At 33.9% G+C, this 20,481-nt stretch overlaps 2 protein-coding genes and 3 long non-coding RNA genes across 10 annotated transcripts in view; 4 read left to right on the top strand and 1 right to left on the bottom strand.

The window, feature by feature from the left end:
- The first annotated feature begins 94 nt into the window (after positions 1–94).
- Positions 95–1,942, top strand: Myo95E (Myosin 95E). Of its 2 annotated transcripts, XM_017615717.1 has the most exons (6): positions 95–219; positions 277–392; positions 460–530; positions 591–1,160; positions 1,281–1,636; positions 1,728–1,942. In XM_017615717.1, the coding sequence occupies exons 1-6, from the start codon at positions 115–117 to the stop codon at positions 1,908–1,910; spliced, it is 1,401 nt and encodes a 466-aa protein (XP_017471206.1). In that variant the 5' UTR covers positions 95–114; the 3' UTR covers positions 1,911–1,942. The 2 variants fall into 2 exon arrangements, with proteins under 2 accessions (XP_017471206.1, XP_017471205.1); XM_017615716.1 differs by having other exon boundaries at positions 591–1,636.
- Positions 1,943–10,598: 8,656 nt separating this feature from the next.
- LOC108362649 (uncharacterized) lies at positions 10,599–12,004 on the top strand. The gene is made up of 2 exons (XR_001847499.1): positions 10,599–11,694; positions 11,761–12,004. It is a non-coding gene; the product is annotated as an uncharacterized LOC108362649 (long non-coding RNA).
- Positions 12,005–12,882: 878 nt separating this feature from the next.
- LOC108362648 (uncharacterized) lies at positions 12,883–13,930 on the top strand. Its single transcript, XR_001847498.1, has 2 exons — positions 12,883–13,081; positions 13,680–13,930. It is a non-coding gene; the product is annotated as an uncharacterized LOC108362648 (long non-coding RNA).
- A 1,056-nt stretch (positions 13,931–14,986) lies between these two features.
- The window catches only part of LOC108362650 (uncharacterized), a 14,477-nt gene continuing 8,982 nt past the window's right edge, over positions 14,987–20,481 (top strand). The window contains exon 1 of the long non-coding RNA XR_001847500.1: positions 14,987–15,217. This is a non-coding gene — a long non-coding RNA (uncharacterized LOC108362650). The remainder of the gene's footprint in view (positions 15,218–20,481) is intronic.
- LOC108362643 (4-coumarate--CoA ligase 1) overlaps positions 15,195–20,481 on the bottom strand; it is a 12,928-nt gene continuing 7,641 nt past the window's right edge. For 2 of the 5 annotated variants that reach the window (XM_017615710.1, XM_017615707.1), the window contains exons 2-6: positions 17,757–18,102; positions 17,310–17,637; positions 16,943–17,102; positions 16,717–16,871; positions 15,661–16,309 (exon numbers count right to left, since the gene is read on the bottom strand). In XM_017615710.1, coding sequence (XP_017471199.1) covers positions 15,661–16,309; positions 16,717–16,871; positions 16,943–17,102; positions 17,310–17,637; positions 17,757–18,093 — 1,629 coding nt within the window. In that variant the 5' untranslated portion in view covers positions 18,094–18,102. Of the gene's footprint in view, positions 16,310–16,716; positions 16,872–16,942; positions 17,103–17,309; positions 17,638–17,756; positions 18,103–18,645; positions 19,305–20,481 lie in introns of those variants that run through there. The other 3 variants (XM_017615708.1, XM_017615709.1, XM_017615711.1) reach the window with 3 other exon arrangements.

The following is a 20,481-nucleotide window of genomic DNA, read 5'->3' as shown; positions in this document are numbered from 1 at the left end:
TCATCACTCGGAATGGATAGTTTATTAATGTGGGACCTTTAGTTTGAGTTGCATTATTCTGATTGTTGACTAAATTGATCGAAAAAAAATATATATATATACGTACCGCGCACTATGGAACTAGAGGTCGGCACTTGGGACTCGGTTTTACTGGAAAATCTTTCGGAAGACAGCTTTATAAATAACATACACCTTCGCTACAAACGGGACAGCATATACGTAAGTAAAACTATCTCAGATTTTTCAGAACTCAAAACTTATGTTTCTACACTTAAGACATACATTGGGACTTCCGTTGTCGCGGTAAATCCTTATCACCACATATCAGAACGAACTTCGGATACTATTCGAAATTATGGCAGTAAAGGAATCTTTCAGTTACCACCACATATGTAAGTTAATGTAAACATATGTATACAAAATTGGAAACATCGGTATTTATTTAATATTTTGCTATAGTTATGGTTTAGCTAATTTGGCATTTCAGTCACTTAAAGATCAAGGCGAAGATCAGTGCATTGTACTGACAGGTTGGATTAATTTTTTTTCTAATGAAACAAATACGTAATATTATCTCCTTTTTTGAAAAGGTGAAAGCGGCGCTGGCAAAACGGAGTCTTTCAAAATGATTGTTAACTTTCTTACGCATATTCAAGATAAAATAACTCTAGTACAACAAATTAAAAAAGAAGTTTCGAACAGCACCGCTAGCACCAGTGGTTACACCGGTTACGCGCCCTTGCATCGACGTACGTCTAGCAATTGTTCTGCCACAAATGTTCCATTATCCAAAAAATCTGATAGCGTCATGACAATAACAAACACCTCTCGCCGGCAATCGTTGTCTCCCGGGCTTGGGCCACGTCGTTGCAGCACAGCAAATATATCCGCACAACGCATTCGGGCTGAAAGTTCTGACCGTAGTCAGACACGGCGGAATATGCGAGAGAAAATAGTCGATTTCGATTTCTCTCATCATAAAAGCACTGAAAATATTTCATATATTGATAGCAAAGGAACATTTCGCAATATTGATAAACATCCGTCAAAATCTTGCTTTAAACACCAGCCGACACAAACGGCCCCAATGGTCACTGCCGCGCTTATGAATACAAATTTCGCAACATCTTCTAAACACCTGCATAACGCCCACCAAGCAGGTATTTATACTAGCGGCGGTTGTCGACAGTGTGGCCATAGCAAATGCACACGTGCTTTAGCATTGGAAATTGATTCCCGAAATTTGCCTTTTAAAAATACCAGTACACAAAATTTTTCAGCGGGACCATCAAGAGCAATGCACCGAGGTAGTTTCTGCAATTTATTGCGTCAACATTCCACAGAAAGTCAAACCGACCGTTCATCATTGATTGGCTCGACACAACGTATATCTCTATATGAAGCACACAAACAGAATCAAATGTTTGCCGCTTCTATTTTTAATCCAAGTAATGCGTCGACCTGTGCACAAACTTCTTCATCACTTTCACTCTCAGGGACAATGAATGTGCCTAACACAAGGTCACGTCGAAAGTCGCCCAGTCAAAGGCTGCGAGAATGTGTCACCTGTGCGGATGTCTTTCTCGAGGCTATGGGAAATGCGGTGACTTTGAAAAACAGCAACTCTAGTCGTTATGTAAATACCACAAATTGTATTCCATAGAATTCGTTTAAATTTGTCATACGTATGTATGTATATTTTAAATATCAACCTATCTCTTGCACAGGGTAAACTATTTGATATAGAAATCGACTTCAAAGGTGATCCCATGGGCGTACATATAACACATTGTAAGTATAATGAAATTTCAAATATATATATTATTGGCCCTATTATGTATGGCGACTGGTTTCTAGTTGCTGGTCTAGTAGCCGTGGCTACCAGTGTCGTACTTATGCAAAGCGATTAATCTCGGTATACAGAAAAACGCAGAAAACATCTGAATTTACTTTTTGTTTACATGTACATTTCGAAGTNTTATACAAAATGCCACGGGGAAGCCACCGGAAATACACATTAGTACCGAGTATGTTGCTATTGCGAAATCATAACTGTTACCATTACTAAATACAAAAACAAAATCTCACTTTAGATTTGAAGCGAATTTTGGCCAACAGACAATTATATTCTCATTTAAATATGGTGGCATGTCTGATCTGGTTCAATCTCAACCAAAAGTTACACGCAAAGCGAATCGCATGGAGATTACTGTGTAATCAAATGTATTGGATTAGCTTAAGTGAATGTTGTCAAAGTTTCACAAAGTGATTGGAAACTGTGCTAGAATAGATGGCCGAAGTGTTTCAACAAGATGTTATTATTATAGACTCCTCTTTGATCGCTGACAATCAGCTAAAACAAAAAAAAAAATTAAAATAGAAAATCGTTATAAATGAAAGTATGTATGTAGATGTTTTAAATTGAGCATTTTAAATGTTCTTATTTCTTGCAAAATTATTAAAGAAAAGTAAAAATTGTCATACATTCAATGAACCTTAATTCATATATTTATACATTTTAAAATGATTATATTATGTGTGCATGTGGATATTAAATCAATTAATTTTAAATTATTTTCATTGTGTTTGTTACATATTTCCTTCTCACAACAGCATTTGGTTTAATTCTATGTATTAATAATTTTTACTCCCTCCGGAATATTAGGAGATTTTTCTTTATTTGTGATCATCAGATATCCCAATCGGTAATAAAATGGAATGACTATATTGTGGTGTCAATTATTTAAATTAACTTCAAACCCTGGTAGCATAAAGCCATTGCGCTCTAGTAAAATTCTATTTTAAAAGTTTTTAAGCATATTTTAATTGTCTAATGGCTGATTTTCAATAAAATTTTATCCAAAATGATACTCTTTTAGGTAGGATTTAAGAGTTTAGAGAGTTCTCTGAAAAAAAAATCTGATACCGGAATTATACTTAACTTCATTTATACAACTTTTTCATCTAAACAATTGTGTTATGGTTTTAGAGTCAGAAAAGTCTGAGAATTCTGAGTTGTAACTTTCATTATGAACTCAAAAAAGAGTGAGAAAATAAAGAAATAAAGAGTCATATTAGAGTCTGAAATATCACGCTTTCTGAGTCTTAAAAATAAATATTCTTTATAATTCTGATTATTAATAAACTTTTAATTCTACGTGAACTTAGTTACTTTTGTTCAACTCAGAATCTGTGACACCAAAAGAGTCCGAAACGTGATAAAAACATAACAAGGTAAAACCATAAAAACATTACAAGGTAAATTCATTCTCTCAATTCGTCCGCCATGATTTTTTTCTGACGTTTGCAAGCATTTTAATTCTTAATACTCCCGGGAGTTTGTTCTCAGGGAAGGAAAGAGGAAATTTGAATTTCAAAAAAGCTGTTTGACCCTTTATGACAGCTCAACTCCGCCCTTTAATATAAAAAATCGTCAGAGAATTTTTATTCATGATAGGAGGAAGGGCAAAAGAGAGAAAACTCCCAGGGAGTTTCTGTTCAGGATCGACCTGATAAAATTGAAAATAAAAAAAAGAAATCGTTCACAATTATTGTTGTTTGCTATTAAAAATGAGAATGTGTGTGTGAGTTTGAATTTTGAACTTTGAACTTTTATATTCAGCCTTATCATGAGTTTCATTTTTCCCGAAACGGTTCACTTTTCACTCTTGGTTTCCATGGTTTTACAATGAGCGGATAACAAATTTTTTTTCAGGCGAAACTCAGGGTAAGACAGATTATATTGCTGGCAAACGTCAGGCTGCCTCTCAATGGTTTTACCTTGTTATATTTGTATCATGGGTAAAAAACCATGGCCGACGAATTGAGAGAATGAATTTACCTTGTAATGTTTTTATCTTGGTCCGAAACGAGTCCGTCTGGTTGACTGGTCTCAGAATCATATTTTTGACGAAACAAGGACTCATTTTAGACTCATCAATTCTGAGCACTCGGAAATTGTTTTAAGGGAACTATGTTCCACAAAAACCAGTATTGTAATATTCAAATGCGAAAAAAATAATAAAGCCCGGTATATGCAGCTAGTCTTACAACACACAATAAAAAGATAACGAAGGCGAAGAAGAAAATCTTTAGAAGCTTCTGGGGAGACTTAACATTTACTACTGTAGCGACGAAACTTCATAAAGCCCTAACAAAGGAAATGGTGGACACTCAACCAGAAATTAAGCTACCAGACGGTATATACACAGATAGCGGTAGAAAGGACATCTTTCCTAATCTCCACGCGGACTATAAAGACGGCAACACGAAAGTTTAAACCTACTACATTAGACTGGAGCCTTGCAAGAAGTCTCTTCTGTTGGATGATCCGACATAGTTCCACCAAAAAAAAACCCTTTTTTTTACTTTATTTTTCCCAAAATAATATTTACTTGACAATGCAATATTTTGAAATTATTTTCATAGTCTTAAATTTTTATTTAATCTAACTATTAAGGTATTTACATAGTTGCGACTCCTTAACAACAGCTTGATGAAATATGTATGGGCAAACACCTGAGTCACGTGATTGTTATAAATGTAATGGTTTTATCAGATGAAATAAACAAAAGGTGTTAATATATGTAAACTTAAAAAGAGTCAATAATATATGTATGTATGTACACAGAAATACCTTTATATGCACATCTATATATGTACATATGTACATCTATGTAGATATGTACATACATAGGTACATATCGACTGCTGAGTGGAAGATCGACCTATCTCGGCAGCCAGTTCGAAAACGCCCTATCTCAAAAAACTTTTCAAGAACGCCCTATTTCAGAATTCGATTGAAAAACTCCCTATCTCAAAATTCGGTTCAAAAACGCCCTATCTCACTTCAAAATGTATTGAAAATATGCTGATATAGGGCGTTTTTGAATCGGCAGCTGAGATAGGGCGTTTTTGAAACGAATTCTGAAATAGGGCGTTCTTGAAAAGTTTTTTGAGATAGAATTTTTTCGAACTGGCTGCCGAGATAGGTCGATCTTCCACTCAGCCATCGATATATAAATAGAAATGTATGATAGTACGCATTTTGTGAATACGTGCATACGTATGTAGTTCATTAAGGAGAAAACAGTTTTGAAACCAATTTTTCAAAATATTCAGCTGAACTTTTAATAATCCTCAGAAAATTTACTTTGAAAACCTGTCTACCTGTGTCTTAATAAACCAGCACCTTGGGCAGCATGTAATCCGTGTTCTTCCAAATTGTCAACATATTGTTTAAACCTAAAAATAAAACGAAAAAACAATCCCTCATTCACAGAATTGTATCCATATTTAATAAAAGTTGATAATGTTGTCTTACTTTGCCATTTTTTCTTGTGAAAATAAATAATAATTTAAATCAGCATTTAATCATTATTTTATGATTTGTTTTTGTTCGCTTAAAAATAAGAATTATTGAGGCGTTTTCTGGTTTTCGTACGAATCGAAAATTTGAATTTTTTGTATAGAAAATGATATACGCCCCAATATTGGATTTTCTTTTTTCGATCAAAAATAATGATTATTTTATGGCTTTTATTTTTTCGCTGACATAATATGTAATTATTATTGAGTTTTATTTTTCCACTTAAAAATAATGATCATTTATAAAATTAAAAATGCCATACAGACGCAACCAACGGAAATTTTGACCTGAAGATTTTTGAACTTATTCCTTTTATTGGAGTGTCGCTTCTTCTGAAAGGGATACGTCGGAAATTACGCTGATATAGTTTTTGAGTTTTTCGAATAATCATTATTCTTAAGGGGGAAAAAAAACAAAAATCATTATTGTTGATCAAAAAAATAATACAAATAGAATTTCCTTTGAGCCAAAAAATAAAATTCAAATATTTAATAATCAGCCTCATTGCGTAAGTCGTAAATTAGGCTAAAGTGTACGATTCGACAACAGTAGCATTGTCTATTGTCGTACTGAAATAAGCAAACGACCAAAATCGTCGAAAACTATACAGTGCTGCCAAGTTTTTCCGCTTTAATACACTAGTCGAGTGGAACTTTTAGGCAATGACGTGAAATTTTCGATACGATTCGACTCTCGAAAACGACTTGCATTCGACACGACTCTCGCAATGAGGGTGAATATATTTAATCTTTATTGAGTAAACTCGAAATATAAAAATCATTTGTGGTAAGTGTTGTATGTCGTTAGCTTTAAAACCCTAAAAAATATATTACGGGGGTTCGCGAAGTACCATCAAGGTCATATTATGAATTTTCGCAGTTTTAAAAAATAGTTGTTTTTGGTTTCAGGTTCTCTAAACAATTATTTAAGCTTTTAAAGTTTACGACATACAACAATACGACACTTACTACACCGTTGTGAATCCCTCAATTGTAAATTACAGTAAGACGTACGAATACAAATACGTTGCTATAGTTAAAATTGTCTCCGACGGTTTTTTCGGTTAAAACTAAAAAAATTATGATTATTTTCCGTCCCAGGTTATTAGCCGCAAATCTCACCATGTGCGAGTCGTCCGCGCATTGTACGAAATTTGAGTACAGAGCTGGGAAATAATTGAAGAGATGTGCACAGCATATGGGGAGTCTGGACGTTCATTTGCCACCATCAAACTTGGAACCGAGAATTCAAACATGGCAGGTAGTCGCTGGAAGAAGATCCCTGGTCAGGGCGTCCAAACACTGCCTCTGCCGTGGTTTGTTGGGATTGCGAAAAAAAAACTACAATAAATGGGAGACTATTTTATGCCACATTATGACAAAAGTGTGTGAAGTGCTGTCAGAAAACGGAAAGGCCAAAGGAATTTTTAAATATGTATAAATTTTTATACACGAGTGCACTTGTCTATTATAATTTTGTTCACATAACGGTTGTTTGTAACAGCCAAAACGAATCGAGATAGATATAGAGAAGTGTACGCATAAATGATCAAGAACGAAAAAAGAAATCGATTAAGCGGCNATCGAAAATTTGAATTTTTTGTATAGAAAATGATATACGCCCCAATATTGAGTTTTCTTTTTTCGATCAAAAATAATAATTATTTTATGGCTTTTATTTTTCCACTTAAAAATAATGATCATTTATAAAATTAAAAATGCATTGAGTAAACTCGAAATATAAAAATCATTTGTGGTAAGTGTTGTATGTCGTTAGCTTTAAAACCCTAAAAAATATATTACGGGTGTTCGCAAAGTACCATCAAGGTCATATTTTCGCAGTGTTAAAAAATAGTTGTTTTTGGTTTCAGGTTCTCTAAACATTTATTTAAGCTTTTAAAGTTTACAACATACAACAATACGACGCTTACTACACCGTCGTGAATGCCTCAATTGTAAATTACAGTATGACTGTATGTCCGTCCGTCCGTCCGTCTGTGCACACGATAGCTCGAGTAAAAATTTAGATATCTTAACGAAACTTGGTACGTGTACTTATTTTAGGAGTAGGACAGATGGTATTGAAGATGGGCAAAATCGGACAATAACCATGCCCACTTCCCCTATAACGGTAGTTTTCCGAAATTNCCAATATTGAGTTTTCTTTTTTCGATCAAAAATAATAATTATTTTATGGCTTTTATTTTTCCACTTAAAAATAATGATCATTTATAAAATTAAAAATGCATTGAGTAAACTCGAAATATAAAAATCATTTGTGGTAAGTGTTGTATGTCGTTAGCTTTAAAACCCTAAAAAATATATTACGGGTGTTCGCAAAGTACCATCAAGGTCATATTTTCGCAGTGTTAAAAAATAGTTGTTTTTGGTTTCAGGTTCTCTAAACATTTATTTAAGCTTTTAAAGTTTACAACATACAACAATACGACGCTTACTACACCGTCGTGAATGCCTCAATTGTAAATTACAGTATGACTGTATGTCCGTCCGTCCGTCCGTCTGTGCACACGATAGCTCGAGTAAAAATTTAGATATCTTAACGAAACTTGGTACGTGTACTTATTTTAGGAGTAGGGCAGATGGTATTGAAGATGGGCAAAATCGGACAATAACCATGCCCACTTCCCATATAACGGTAGTTTTCCGAAATACGAAAACTGCGATATTTTATTAACTACTGAAGCTTATTCACTCAAAATTGATATTTGTAATGATTTTTAGACGAAACACAAGAATATTATTTCTGGAAAAGGGGCATAGCCACGTCCACTTATGATTACATGTGTATATCTTCGTAACCGCTACACTAATTCCTTCCAAATTTGGCACAGTTGTTGGCCTTGGTAAAACATACCAAACGGTTGAAAATTTTTAAAATTGGACAATAACCACGCCCACATCCCATATAACTGCAATTTTAAGGAACGAACGAAATCTTCGTTAAATCAGTAAATACTGAAGCTAATTTATTAAAAATTGATGTTTGCAACAATTCTTTAGCTAAAAGTACGCTTATGATAAAATTTCGAAAAATCGGCGACCGTTCGATAAATTTGTACCAAACTCGGTAATGTATATTGTGCTTACTGCATACAAGCAAAACGTTGAAAATTATGGAAATCGGTTTAAAATTACGCCCACTTTATATAAAACGGTAAATTTCAGAAATGCTTAAGACTCCGATATTTCGATATTTAAAGTCGCTTGTATCGAAGATGTTTGAAATAGGGGTAAAACCACCCCTGCTTACCATGTGGCGGTAGTTTTTTCACCTCCGCGCGAACTTAGACTTTGTTTTGAATTAATCATACCTTTGAAATTTTAGTCCTTTTAATAAAATATCTGACGTAAGAGGGGAAAACTTAGAACGCAGTTTTACTGTATTTGACCCATAGTTTTGCGAATATATTGATTTTTTTTTTGTGTGCAAAATTGACTTTCGCACGATGTTCAGTATATCCAGCAGGATTTTGGTATTCAATAGATGCGTCGTTGTTAATAATTCCCAGAGGTAAATCACAGATATTGTTAAACCGCATTTTGCAGTATAACTCGTGGTCCATTACAACAGAACTGCAGCAGAGACATTACTGCCGGTAGAAATTATTTTCAAATAATCGGAGTGTATTTAACGGCTTCTTCGTGACGGGATTTCCAACGCTCTTTGAACTGAAAAGTTAGCTTTGCAAAGTATAAACTATATGGAATTTAAAAGGCTTTATTTTATATTTGGTAAAAATTTTATAAACAATAGAACTTAAGCCCAGAATCGGTAATAGATAAATAATATTGTAATCCACTACAAAATATATGTATAGGTACATATCGTCACCTGAAATGCAAAACGACGTAACATACATTTTCGCTGAAATACAAAAAGTCGTAACTTATAAAAGGTCAAAATATAATGGATCGTTTTATGAAAAAACTAAAATTATTAGTCACGACGTTTTCCATTTCAGTGACAATGTTGGTTACGCCTTTTTGTATTTTTGGTGTCGGATATGTACATATGTATGTAAATATATCGCTCACTTACTTCAATAGTGTCATTATGCCAAATTTATAAGTTTTGAGTTCGAGTATGCAGAAATTACAGCTACCTCTTCTTCTATGTTGTGTAAACATTTCATAGCTGTATCGATTACTAGTATCTCACTTGAACAAAATATGTATTCATTTTTACTATGGGAGTATATTGAGGGCTTATTTCAATACGATCTATCTACAGTTTTCACAAAAATAAGATTCCTGTATAAAGATGCAACTTAAAGCATAAACANGAAGCTTATTCACTCAAAATTGATATTTGCAATGATTTTTAGACGAAAAACAAGAATATTATTTCTGGAAAAGGGGCATAGCCCCGTCCACTTATGATTACATGTGTATATCTTCGTAACCGCTACACTAATTCCTTCCAAATTTGGCACAGTTGTTGGCCTTGGTAAAGCATTTCAAACGGTTGAAAATTTTTAAAATTGGACAATAACCACGCCCACATCCCAAATAACTGCAATTTTAAGGAACGAACGAAATCTTCGTTAAATCAGTAAATACTGAAGCTGATTTATTAAAAATTGATGTTTGCAACAATTCTTTAGCTAAAACTACGCTTATGATAAAATTTCGAAAAATGGGCGTGGCACCGCCCACTTATGACCACATATGTGTATCTCGGCGACCGTTCGATAAATTTGTACCAAACTCGGTATGTATATTGTGCTTACTGCATACAAGCAAAACGTTGAAAATTATTGAAATCGGTTTAAAATTACGCCCACTTTATATAGAACGGTAAATTTCAGAAATGCTTAAGACTCCGATATTTCGATATTTAAAGTCGCTTGTATCGAAGACGTTTGAAATAGGGGTAAAACCACCCCTGCTTACCATGTGGTGGTGGTTTTCGGAAAGGTGAAAAAACCCATATTTAATACTTACGCCGGGTATTAAATGTTCGCCTCCGCCCGAACTTAGATTTTTTTTTAATTAATCATGTCTTTGAAATTTTAAAGTCGTCTTAATAAAAAATCTGACGTAAGAGAAGATAACTAAGAACGCAGTTTCACCGTATTTGACCCATAGTTTTGCGAATATATTGATTTTTTTTTGTGTGCAAAATTGACTTTCGCATGGTGTTCAGTATATCCAGCGTCGTTGTTAATAATTCCCAGAGGTAAAGCACAGATATTGTGAAACCGTATTTTGCAGTATAACCCGTGGTCCATTACAATAGAACTGCAGCAAAGACATTACTGCCGGTAGCAATTATTTTCAAATGATCGGAGTGTATTTAACGGCTCCTACGTGACGGAATTTCCAACGCTCATTAAACTTAATACTTAGCATTGTAAAGTGTAAACTATATGGAAGTTAAAAGGCTTTATTTTATATTTGGTAAACATTTTATAAACAATAGAACTTAAGCCCAGAATCTTTCGGTAATAGATAATTAATATTGTAATCCACTACAAAATATATGTATGTTTTTATAGATACATATCGTCACCTGAAATGCAAAAAGACGTAACATAAATTTTCGCTGAAATACAAAAAGTCGTAAAAATTCAAAATTCACTTTTTCTTTAGATATAATGAAAAAAAAATTATTAGTCACGACTTTTTCCATTTCAGTGACAATGTTTGTTACGCCTTTTTGTATTTTTGGTGTCGGATATGTACATATGTATGTAAATATATCGCTCATTTACTTCAATAGTGTCATTATGTCAAATTTATAAATTTTTGTGCGAGTATGCAGAAATTACAGCTACATTTCATAGCTCTAGCGATTACTAGTATCTCACTTGAACAAAATATGTATTAACTTTTACTATGGGAGTATATTGAGGGCTTATTTCAATACGATCTATCTACAGTTTTCACAAAAATAAGATTCCTATATAAAGATGCAACTTAAAGCATAAACTGACGGCAGCATCGATCCGGATCAACTCGTTAATTCGGAATTGCCTCGGGAATTAACTGCATTTGATCCGAATTAAGTCCTAGATTTAATTACCAAAACTTAACTAGGATCAAGAGAATATTCGATGACAACACCGACCGAAACTTAGAGAGCGTAGAATACAGAGAAAGAGCAAAGCAAGCATGGGCACATACCTTTTTATCGTTAATGCAGTTACCATACTAATTCAAATAGGAATCCAATTGAAATTGAATAAAAACTTATTTGAATTAATACGGTGACTGCATTTCCGACGACAAGGTGGATGTCAATGCTAGTGTTAAATTTTCTTCGTGTTCTACGCTCTCTGAGTAAACAAATACGCAAACACAGCAGTTAATTACTTCATCCGCGGTAGCCGAGTGGTGAGGGCTGCGTACTACCAAGCCTGCAGGTCCCAGGTTCGATCCCCAAAAAATTCCAAAAAAAAAATTAGTTTTTATTGTTACTTAAATTTTTTAGTTTTATTTGATTGATATATTTAATTTAACTTTATTTTATTTTCGTTTATTTTATTTCACATTTTTTATTTTATTTTAGTTAATTTAAAATTTTAGAGTTTAATTTTACTAAAAATGTCAAAGACAACTAACACTAAAAACACGCGTCGATAATCCAGATCAACGTTGCCGTCTCTCTATGCTTTTAGACTTAACTGTCTTCGATGATGTTAATGCTGATCTTGTATATCGCTTGTCAGAAAAATTAACTAATTTCAAAATTTGAACTAGGTTCATTCCTTTTCTTTTTGGACTAAAATCTGAAGTGTCAAAATGCCAGAGCGTAAGCAAAATGCGCTCACTAAAAGAGAATAACAGGAAAAAGTAAAGGAACGCAAAAAAACAAATTTTTAGTCCAAACATTGGCAACAACAAAACTAACGTCAAAAAAGAATATAAATTTACCTATGTACAAAACACATTCACACGATAAACACTTCGATGGCGGAGTGGAAACGCTCTATCTCAAACAATTTTTCAAGAACGCCCTATTTCAGAACTCGTTTCAAAAACGCCCTATCTCAGCTGTCGATTCAAAAACGCCCTATATCAGCATATTTTCAATACATTTTGAAGTGAGATAGGGCGTTTTTGAACCGAATTTCGAGATAGGGTGTTTTTCAATTAAATTCTGAAGTANGACGGCAGCATCGATCCGGATCAACTCGTTAATTCGGAATTGCCTCGGGAATTAACTGCATTTGATCCGAATTAAGTCCTAGATTTAATTACCAAAACTTAACTAGGATCAAGAGAATATTCGATGACAACACTGACCGAAACTTAGAGAGCGTAGAATACAGAGAAAGAGCAAAGCAAGCATGGTCATATGCCTTTTTATCGTTAATGCAGTTACCATACTAAGGGCCGTTTTCACCAACTCTGATTAACACTGATCGCCAGTTAAACATCGTTGCCGACGTTACTGACTCCATGCATATTACATTGTGTCGGTAACGTCGGCAACGATGTTTAACTGGCGATTAGAGTTTACCAGAGCTGGTGAAAATGGCCCTTATTCAAATAAGAATCCAATTGAAATTGAATAAGAACTTATTTGAATTAATACGGTGACTGCATTTCCGACAAGGTGGATGTCAATGCTAGTGTTAAATTTTCTTCGTGTTCTACGCTCTCTGAGTAAACAAATACGCAAACACAGCAGTTAATTACTTCATCCGCGGTAGCCGAGTGGCGAGGGCTGCGTACTACAAGCCTGCAGGTCCCAGGTTCGTTGGAGCGATTGCCAAAAAAAAAAGTTTATTTTTATTGTTACTTAAATTTTTTTAGTTTTATTTGATTAATATATTTAATTTTACTTTATTTTATTCTCGTTTGTTTAATTTTTTTTCACATTTTTTAGTTTATTATAAGTTAATTTAAAATTTTAGAGTTTAATTTTACTAAAAATGTCAAAGACAACTAACACTGAAAACACCTTAAAAAAATATAGAATTTATAATTGAATGAATAAAAACAAAATAAATGAATATTTTACTAGCCGTGGGATTCGAACCTAGGACCTCGCGGCTCGTAAATCCGCATTACTGCCGTCTGTCAAGGCACAATTTTGATCAGATCAATCGCGTCGATAATCCAGATCAACGTTGCCTTGTCAGAAAAATTAACTAATTTCAAAATTAAAACTAGGTTCATTCCTTTACTTTTTGGACTAAAATCTGAAAAGTGCTCACTAAAAAGCTCACTAAAATTGAATAACAGGAAAAAGTAAAGGAACGCCNCAAATACGCAAACACAGCAGTTAATTACTTCATCCGCGGTAGCCGAGTGGTGAGGGCTGCGTACTACCAAGCCTGCAGGTCCCAGGTTCGATCCCCAAAAAATTCCAAAAAAAAAATTAGTTTTTATTGTTACTTAAATTTTTTAGTTTTATTTGATTGATATATTTAATTTAACTTTATTTTATTTTCGTTTATTTTATTTCACATTTTTTATTTTATTTTAGTTAATTTAAAATTTTAGAGTTTAATTTTACTAAAAATGTCAAAGACAACTAACACTAAAAACACGCGTCGATAATCCAGATCAACGTTGCCGTCTCTCTATGCTTTTAGACTTAACTGTCTTCGATGATGTTAATGCTGATCTTGTATATCGCTTGTCAGAAAAATTAACTAATTTCAAAATTTGAACTAGGTTCATTCCTTTTCTTTTTGGACTAAAATCTGAAGTGTCAAAATGCCAGAGCGTAAGCAAAATGCGCTCACTAAAAGAGAATAACAGGAAAAAGTAAAGGAACGCAAAAAAACAAATTTTTAGTCCAAACATTGGCAACAACAAAACTAACGTCAAAAAAGAATATAAATTTACCTATGTACAAAACACATTCACACGATAAACACTTCGATGGCGGAGTGGAAACGCTCTATCTCAAACAATTTTTCAAGAACGCCCTATTTCAGAACTCGTTTCAAAAACGCCCTATCTCAGCTGTCGATTCAAAAACGCCCTATATCAGCATATTTTCAATACATTTTGAAGTGAGATAGGGCGTTTTTGAACCGAATTTCGAGATAGGGTGTTTTTCAATTAAATTCTGAAGTAGGGCGTTCTTGAAAAGTTTTTTGAGATAGAGCGTTTTCGAACTGGCTGCCGAGATAGGTCGATCTTCCACTCAGCCATCGACTTACTATATCAATTATTTTTTGCCTCCTTCCAATTTCAATGGTATGTTTTTTGGAAGCAGGAGGAGAATGGGAAGAATTTAATCACCTTTCAAAAAGTAACGAAGTTCCAAAAAGAGTTGTTCATAACATATAGTATTTACTTTAATTATTTAATTAAACCAGCTTATTTGCAACGAATATAACCTCTGATTGTTATTAAAAATAAATATTTATATGTACAACCAAAGTTGGGTACGTCAGACCGCGTATTNTCACTAAAATTGAATAACAGGAAAAAGTAAAGGAACGCCAAAAACCAAATTTTTAGTCCAAACAATGGCAACAACAAAACTAACGTCAAATAAGAATATAAATTTACCTATGTACAAAACACATTCACACAAGCACAAGCACGATAAACACTACAATACACTATATCAATTATTTTTTGCCTCCTTCCAATTTCAATGGTATGTTTTTTGGAAGCAGGAGGAGAAGTTCCACAAAGAGTTGTTCATAACAGTGTATGATAGTATTTACTTTAATTATTTAATTAAACCAGCTTATTTGCAACGAATATAACCTCTGATTGTTATTAAAAATAAATATTTGTATGTACAACCAAAGTTGGGTACGTCAGACCGCGTATAACTTGAGAATGGATGGTCCAGGTCCACTGTGAGCTATTTTTCTATTGTTTTTTTTTAGGGATATGAAGAAAATATTTGTTTGTGGAAAAAATATATAATTTTGATAAAAAGACGCCAAATCAAAACATTTGGCGCTTACTTATCTTTCGCGGTTATTGATCTATTGCTTCTTGTTAGCGAATGAAGAACAAACCTTTCTTCAAATTTAAAGAGTAAAAATTTCAATACTAAAAATTTTCTGAAAACTTGCAAAGAAATTTGGTATTTAGAAATATGTAGAAATATTATATAATATATATTTAGGTGTTTTGGTATTTAGAAATATGGTGCGAGTGTCATTGATAAAATTAGAGTGAGCGAGAGTTTTTCTTACAAAAACACGACACTATAATTAATTATTAATTTATTATTAACGTTTTTAACATGGTTATGACACTATTAAAGTAAATCGCTCATAAATGTTAACTTTCTAAAATCTTGTCATACTGACGATGGAATTTGCGGAATCTTTATACATTGCTAATTTATAGTTTTGATAGCCGCTTCTTCAAAATATCTCTTAACACTCGGCGCAATATTTTGCCACTGGGGTTTTTCGGAATATCATCCACAAAAATTACACCACCACGTAAACGTTTCGCTGGTGACGCACGATCTGCTACAAATGTTATCACTTCATCTTCACTTAGTTCCACATTAGGCTGTTTTACAACAAATGCCATTGCTAATTCGCCAGCTTCTTCATCTGGTTTTCCAATAACAGCCGCATCCTTAATTTTCGGATGTGCCAAGAGCACAGCCTCAATTTCAGCTGGAGGTACTTGGAAGCCTTTGTACTTAATTAACTCCTTAATTCGATCCACAATGAAAAATTCAAAATCATCATCGAAATAACCGATGTCACCCGTATGCAGCCAACCATCTTTTATCACTGACTGCGTAGACTTTGGATCACCAATATAGCCCTTCATAATGCAACCGCCCTTAAAGCACAATTCCCCACGTTGATTAGGACCAAGTGTTCTTCCTGTTTCCGGATCGATAACTTTCGCATAAACGCCCGTTTTAAGACCACCCACACTGCCCGGCTTGCAGGCAATATCGTTTTGAACCAACAAACTTAGAGTCGACTCGCTCAGTCCATATCCCTGTCGAATAACGGGTATGCCAATGCTAGGGAGGATAAAAAAAATTATGTATGTATATACATACATATGTACTCGCTATGGTCCCTCTAGGAAAGAGAAACATTCCTCAATGTATGCTTTACAGTTTCCAAATAAGCATGGAAACATTCCCTTTTGTTGGACAGTTAATTTCGATGTCCTTAGTGGAAAACTTTACTCCTCGTTGCAGGGGTAAACTTTCCTCCTACCTGTCTATGGAATGCATGGGGAAACTTTTTTCCCAAAAATATTCTTCAGTGAACTTCCTCAAGCTTCGCTTAAGAAGGGGAGTCGAAACAATGTTTTCACATTGTTTACATAAGCAACGAAGAGAAATGTTTCGCAATTAATGCCAAATGGAAACTTTCATATTTTCCTAGAGGGAAATTATACATTTGGAAATTTCAAACAAACCGCTTTTTTATCTGATCCTCGGTTTCCTTGCTAAGTGGTGCCGCGCCACAAACCAAAATCATCAACGATGATAGATCGTATTTATCCACAAGTGGGTGTTTTGCTAAGAAGACCATTAATGGCGGCACCATGAATGCCATCACTATGCGATATTTCTAAACAAAAATTTTTAAAAATATTACTTGTATATATATGTATTGCCCTGCATTTGGAACACATTATTCACCTCAATTGCTCCGAGAAAAAGATTTTCCTCAAATTTCGGCAGATACACTAGAGTTGCTCTCAAAACCGATGTTGTAATTAGTGTAAGACAACCAAACGCGTGAAACCAAGGAATCACTGTTAGTAATGTGGTCTCGCCCATAGGAATAGCGGTTGACTCACTGCATTTAAATAGCAAACAATTACGAGCGATTACTAAACCCATTTTCTGAAAGACTGTCACAACTCGAAAAATATGGTTTTTCAAGAGACGCGTTTAATGTGTTCATTATATAGTATATAGCTCAAATAAATTGTTTTTAGAGTTGTGATATTCTTTTACTAAATCTGTGATATGTAATATAGCAAACTATTATGTGTATACTTACAACTGTGCATCAAGTGTGGTAAGAATGTTGTACTGTGTTAGTTGCACGCCTTTTGGGAGTCCAGTAGTACCCGAAGAACATACTATCAACGCAACATCATCCTCTTTGTTTGCGACAGGCGTTTCAAAGTACTCGTCTGATATAATTTCCTTGCTGTTCATAAGGTCATCGAAATTTAAAATTTTATCATCTGAACTACGAGTACCAAATGTAATAACTGTTTTTACGAAGCTGTTCTTTTTTGCCACCTTTGCTATGAGATCTGCCGTTAAATTTGAAACAAATATAACCTTTGGCTTAGATAGATTGATGGCGTGATGTACTTCACCTGCGTTTAAAAAAAACAAAATAAGTTTTGTATTTATCGGTAAGTATGCACATACATATGTATGTCTTTAGAGTGCACATAAATATTCATACGTGGGAACCATAATTTATTAAACTTACGCTCCGTGTAGGTTACGTTTAAGGGCGCCACTGCAGCATTCACCACGAATGAAGCAAATAAGGTAATGGCAAAACGAACGTTATTTTCACTCGATAATCCCACAACATCTCCATTTTTTACGCCCAAATGTTGTAACACATAGGCCATACGAACAATAGAGTCATACATATATTTAGCTGTATACTCCTGGCCAGTAACTGCATCAATTATAACCGTTTGATTACCAAAACTCTTATATTTCTCGAGCACAAAATGGCCTAAAGATTTGCACGAATGTGTTTCAGTGCAGGTAATTGGTCCTCCGTAGACGATATTTCCAGCAAGCAAAGTAGCCATAATGTAAGTCTTCAAATAAAAGAAAAAATATATTTTATAGACGTTCATACATATTTTTAACCCATGGCTCAATAATTATTATAATCGGGGATGTGCTGCAAATCGTACGATTTAAAATCGGTGCGATTTCCAAAGTTTAATTTGGAGAATTCTTAACAAAACGGAAAAAATTTGCTTCTAAAACGAATTGGAGTTTCTATCAGTTTTTATTTGAAATATTTATTACTTGCATTAATTATAAAGAAAATATTTTGCAAATCGCATCGATTTGAAATCGTACGATTTGCAGCACATGCCCGTATTATATTATTTATATTTTATTTTATTTATGAATCATGTTTTTGACCGACCTCAAAAAAATCAGAAGGTTATCAATTCGTCGAAACATATTTTTTTATGTATGCTACCGCATAACTTTGACTTTGACTTAACTATTTTCTTAAAGGAAAATGGGCATCCAAGAGGTGGTCCCATACTAATTCGGATTAGATCCGATCATTAAATTTGTATATGAGAATTGAAGTCAGTTTTGTTTTTTTGCATAAAAATTACTTATTATTATTATTTAGTGGCTGTCATGAATATCAGTACTAAAAGTATGTTTGAGCGTTGGCTTACGAGGCCATCAGCTCTGTGTCGTCTGTAGATTTTGGTTAATTTATTAGACTATCATTTCTTTAGTTTTGATGAATTCGGCGATTTTTTCGATGTTTGAGTGACTGGGAATGGCAAGGAAGTCGTTTATAGGTTCTGAATTTAATATTTCTTTTTTGAAATTTGTCGAGGATGTGATGCAATGTCTGGTTTATGTTACAGCTAGTGCAAATGGGGTGTTTGGTGTGGTGTGAAAATTCGAGTTTGAAACCCATGTATATTTTTTGGGTAGAGTGGAGGGTTTCCAGCTTGATTGATGTTGGAGTAGTGCTCATGCTTGTAGTTTTTTTAGTAATTGACGGCGTGTGGCTATATGTATGAATTTATGTGTCGTTTTATGTATGTCGAGTCATTCTGTTTTGGGGCTGAATACAATTGGTGAATTGCAAGCAAATTTGGCTGTATTGTCGGCATATGTGGTTCCTTCGATATCTGTATGTTCTGGGGCCCACAGTAGTTTTAGTGATTAGCTACTTTTATTAAAAGGTGTCTTATCTGGTTAATAGTTTCCCAACTGTTGCAGGTGGGATGACTAACCGTTTGAATCACTGATCAGTTGTCGGAACATATTATGTTTAACCTTTTCCGAAGAGATAATATTAGAGCTTCGTGTATTGCCGCTGCTTCTGCCGAAAATATTGATAAGGGAACATGACTTTTAAACTTAAAAGCATGCATGCCATCTTCGGATGTTACGCTGAAAGCAATATTGTCCTCCATTTTTGATCTGTCGGTAAAGACAATGGACCAGTTATTATTGCAAGCATTGACTCTTTCAAGGAAAAGTTGCTTAAGTACTGTATTGTCTTCTTTGTCAGAATGTAGTGTGCTGTTTAATAATATTAAGTAAAGCAGGTGTAACATTGTATCTTCGTTTGGATGATAGCAATTTTTTAAGTCTTCTTCTAAAACTGATGTGTTCAAAAATATAGATTTTAGAATAAGTTTGGAGTTGATCCACAGGATTCGTTCTTCTAGTGTGGGCAAGCCCGATTCAACATGGAGACTTTTTATTGGGGTGGTGCGGAAAGCAAAAAGGCTTTCTCGTATATGGGTTTTATTATGTTTAGCGATGTTTTGGATGAGGAGCCATATACAGTATCGGTCATATCTATAGCACGCCATTTCGAAGTGATATTGTGTGCAACTTATGTTTATTTATTTATTTTTGAGAATTTTCAATTAAAATACAATTCTTTCTCTAACAAACCCCATATAAACCCAAGTTTAACAATTTGTGGAAAACTTCAAAAAAGTGCAAAAAATTTTCACCTAAATTTCAAACTTTTTTCTCAGAAGTGTTTGAATTTTTCTGATTACACAGTTTTATAGCCCAATCAATTTTAGTCTGATAATGTGCAAGTTTCAAGGTACTGAAAGTTACCGTTGATTTTTTAGAATTTTTTTTCTCCAAAGGTGTTGCGATTTTCATCCATATACAAATAAATTGAGTTTATTCATTATATGGAAGCCAATGCGACAAAAAAAAATTCTAAAAAATTAACGGTAATTCGTAGCCACTTGAAATTTGCACATTATCGGACTAAAATTGCAGTGGCTAAAAAACTGTGTACTCGAAAAAATTCTAACACTTCCGAGAAAAAAGTTTGAAACTTAGGTGAAAATTTGTTGCACTTTTTTGAAGTTTTCTACAAATTGTTAAACTTGGGTTTATATGGGGTTTGTTAGAGAAAGAACTGTATTTTAATTGAAAATTCTTAAAAACAAATAAAT

This window comes from Rhagoletis zephyria, unplaced genomic scaffold (genome assembly GCF_001687245.7).
Source record: "Rhagoletis zephyria isolate East Lansing unplaced genomic scaffold, Rhagoletis_zephyria_1.1 Rzeph_scaffold_01061, whole genome shotgun sequence".
Lineage (NCBI taxonomy): Eukaryota > Metazoa > Arthropoda > Insecta > Diptera > Tephritidae > Rhagoletis > Rhagoletis zephyria.
Note: the sequence above shows the minus strand (reverse complement) of the source record. Positions and strands in the feature narration are given on the sequence as shown.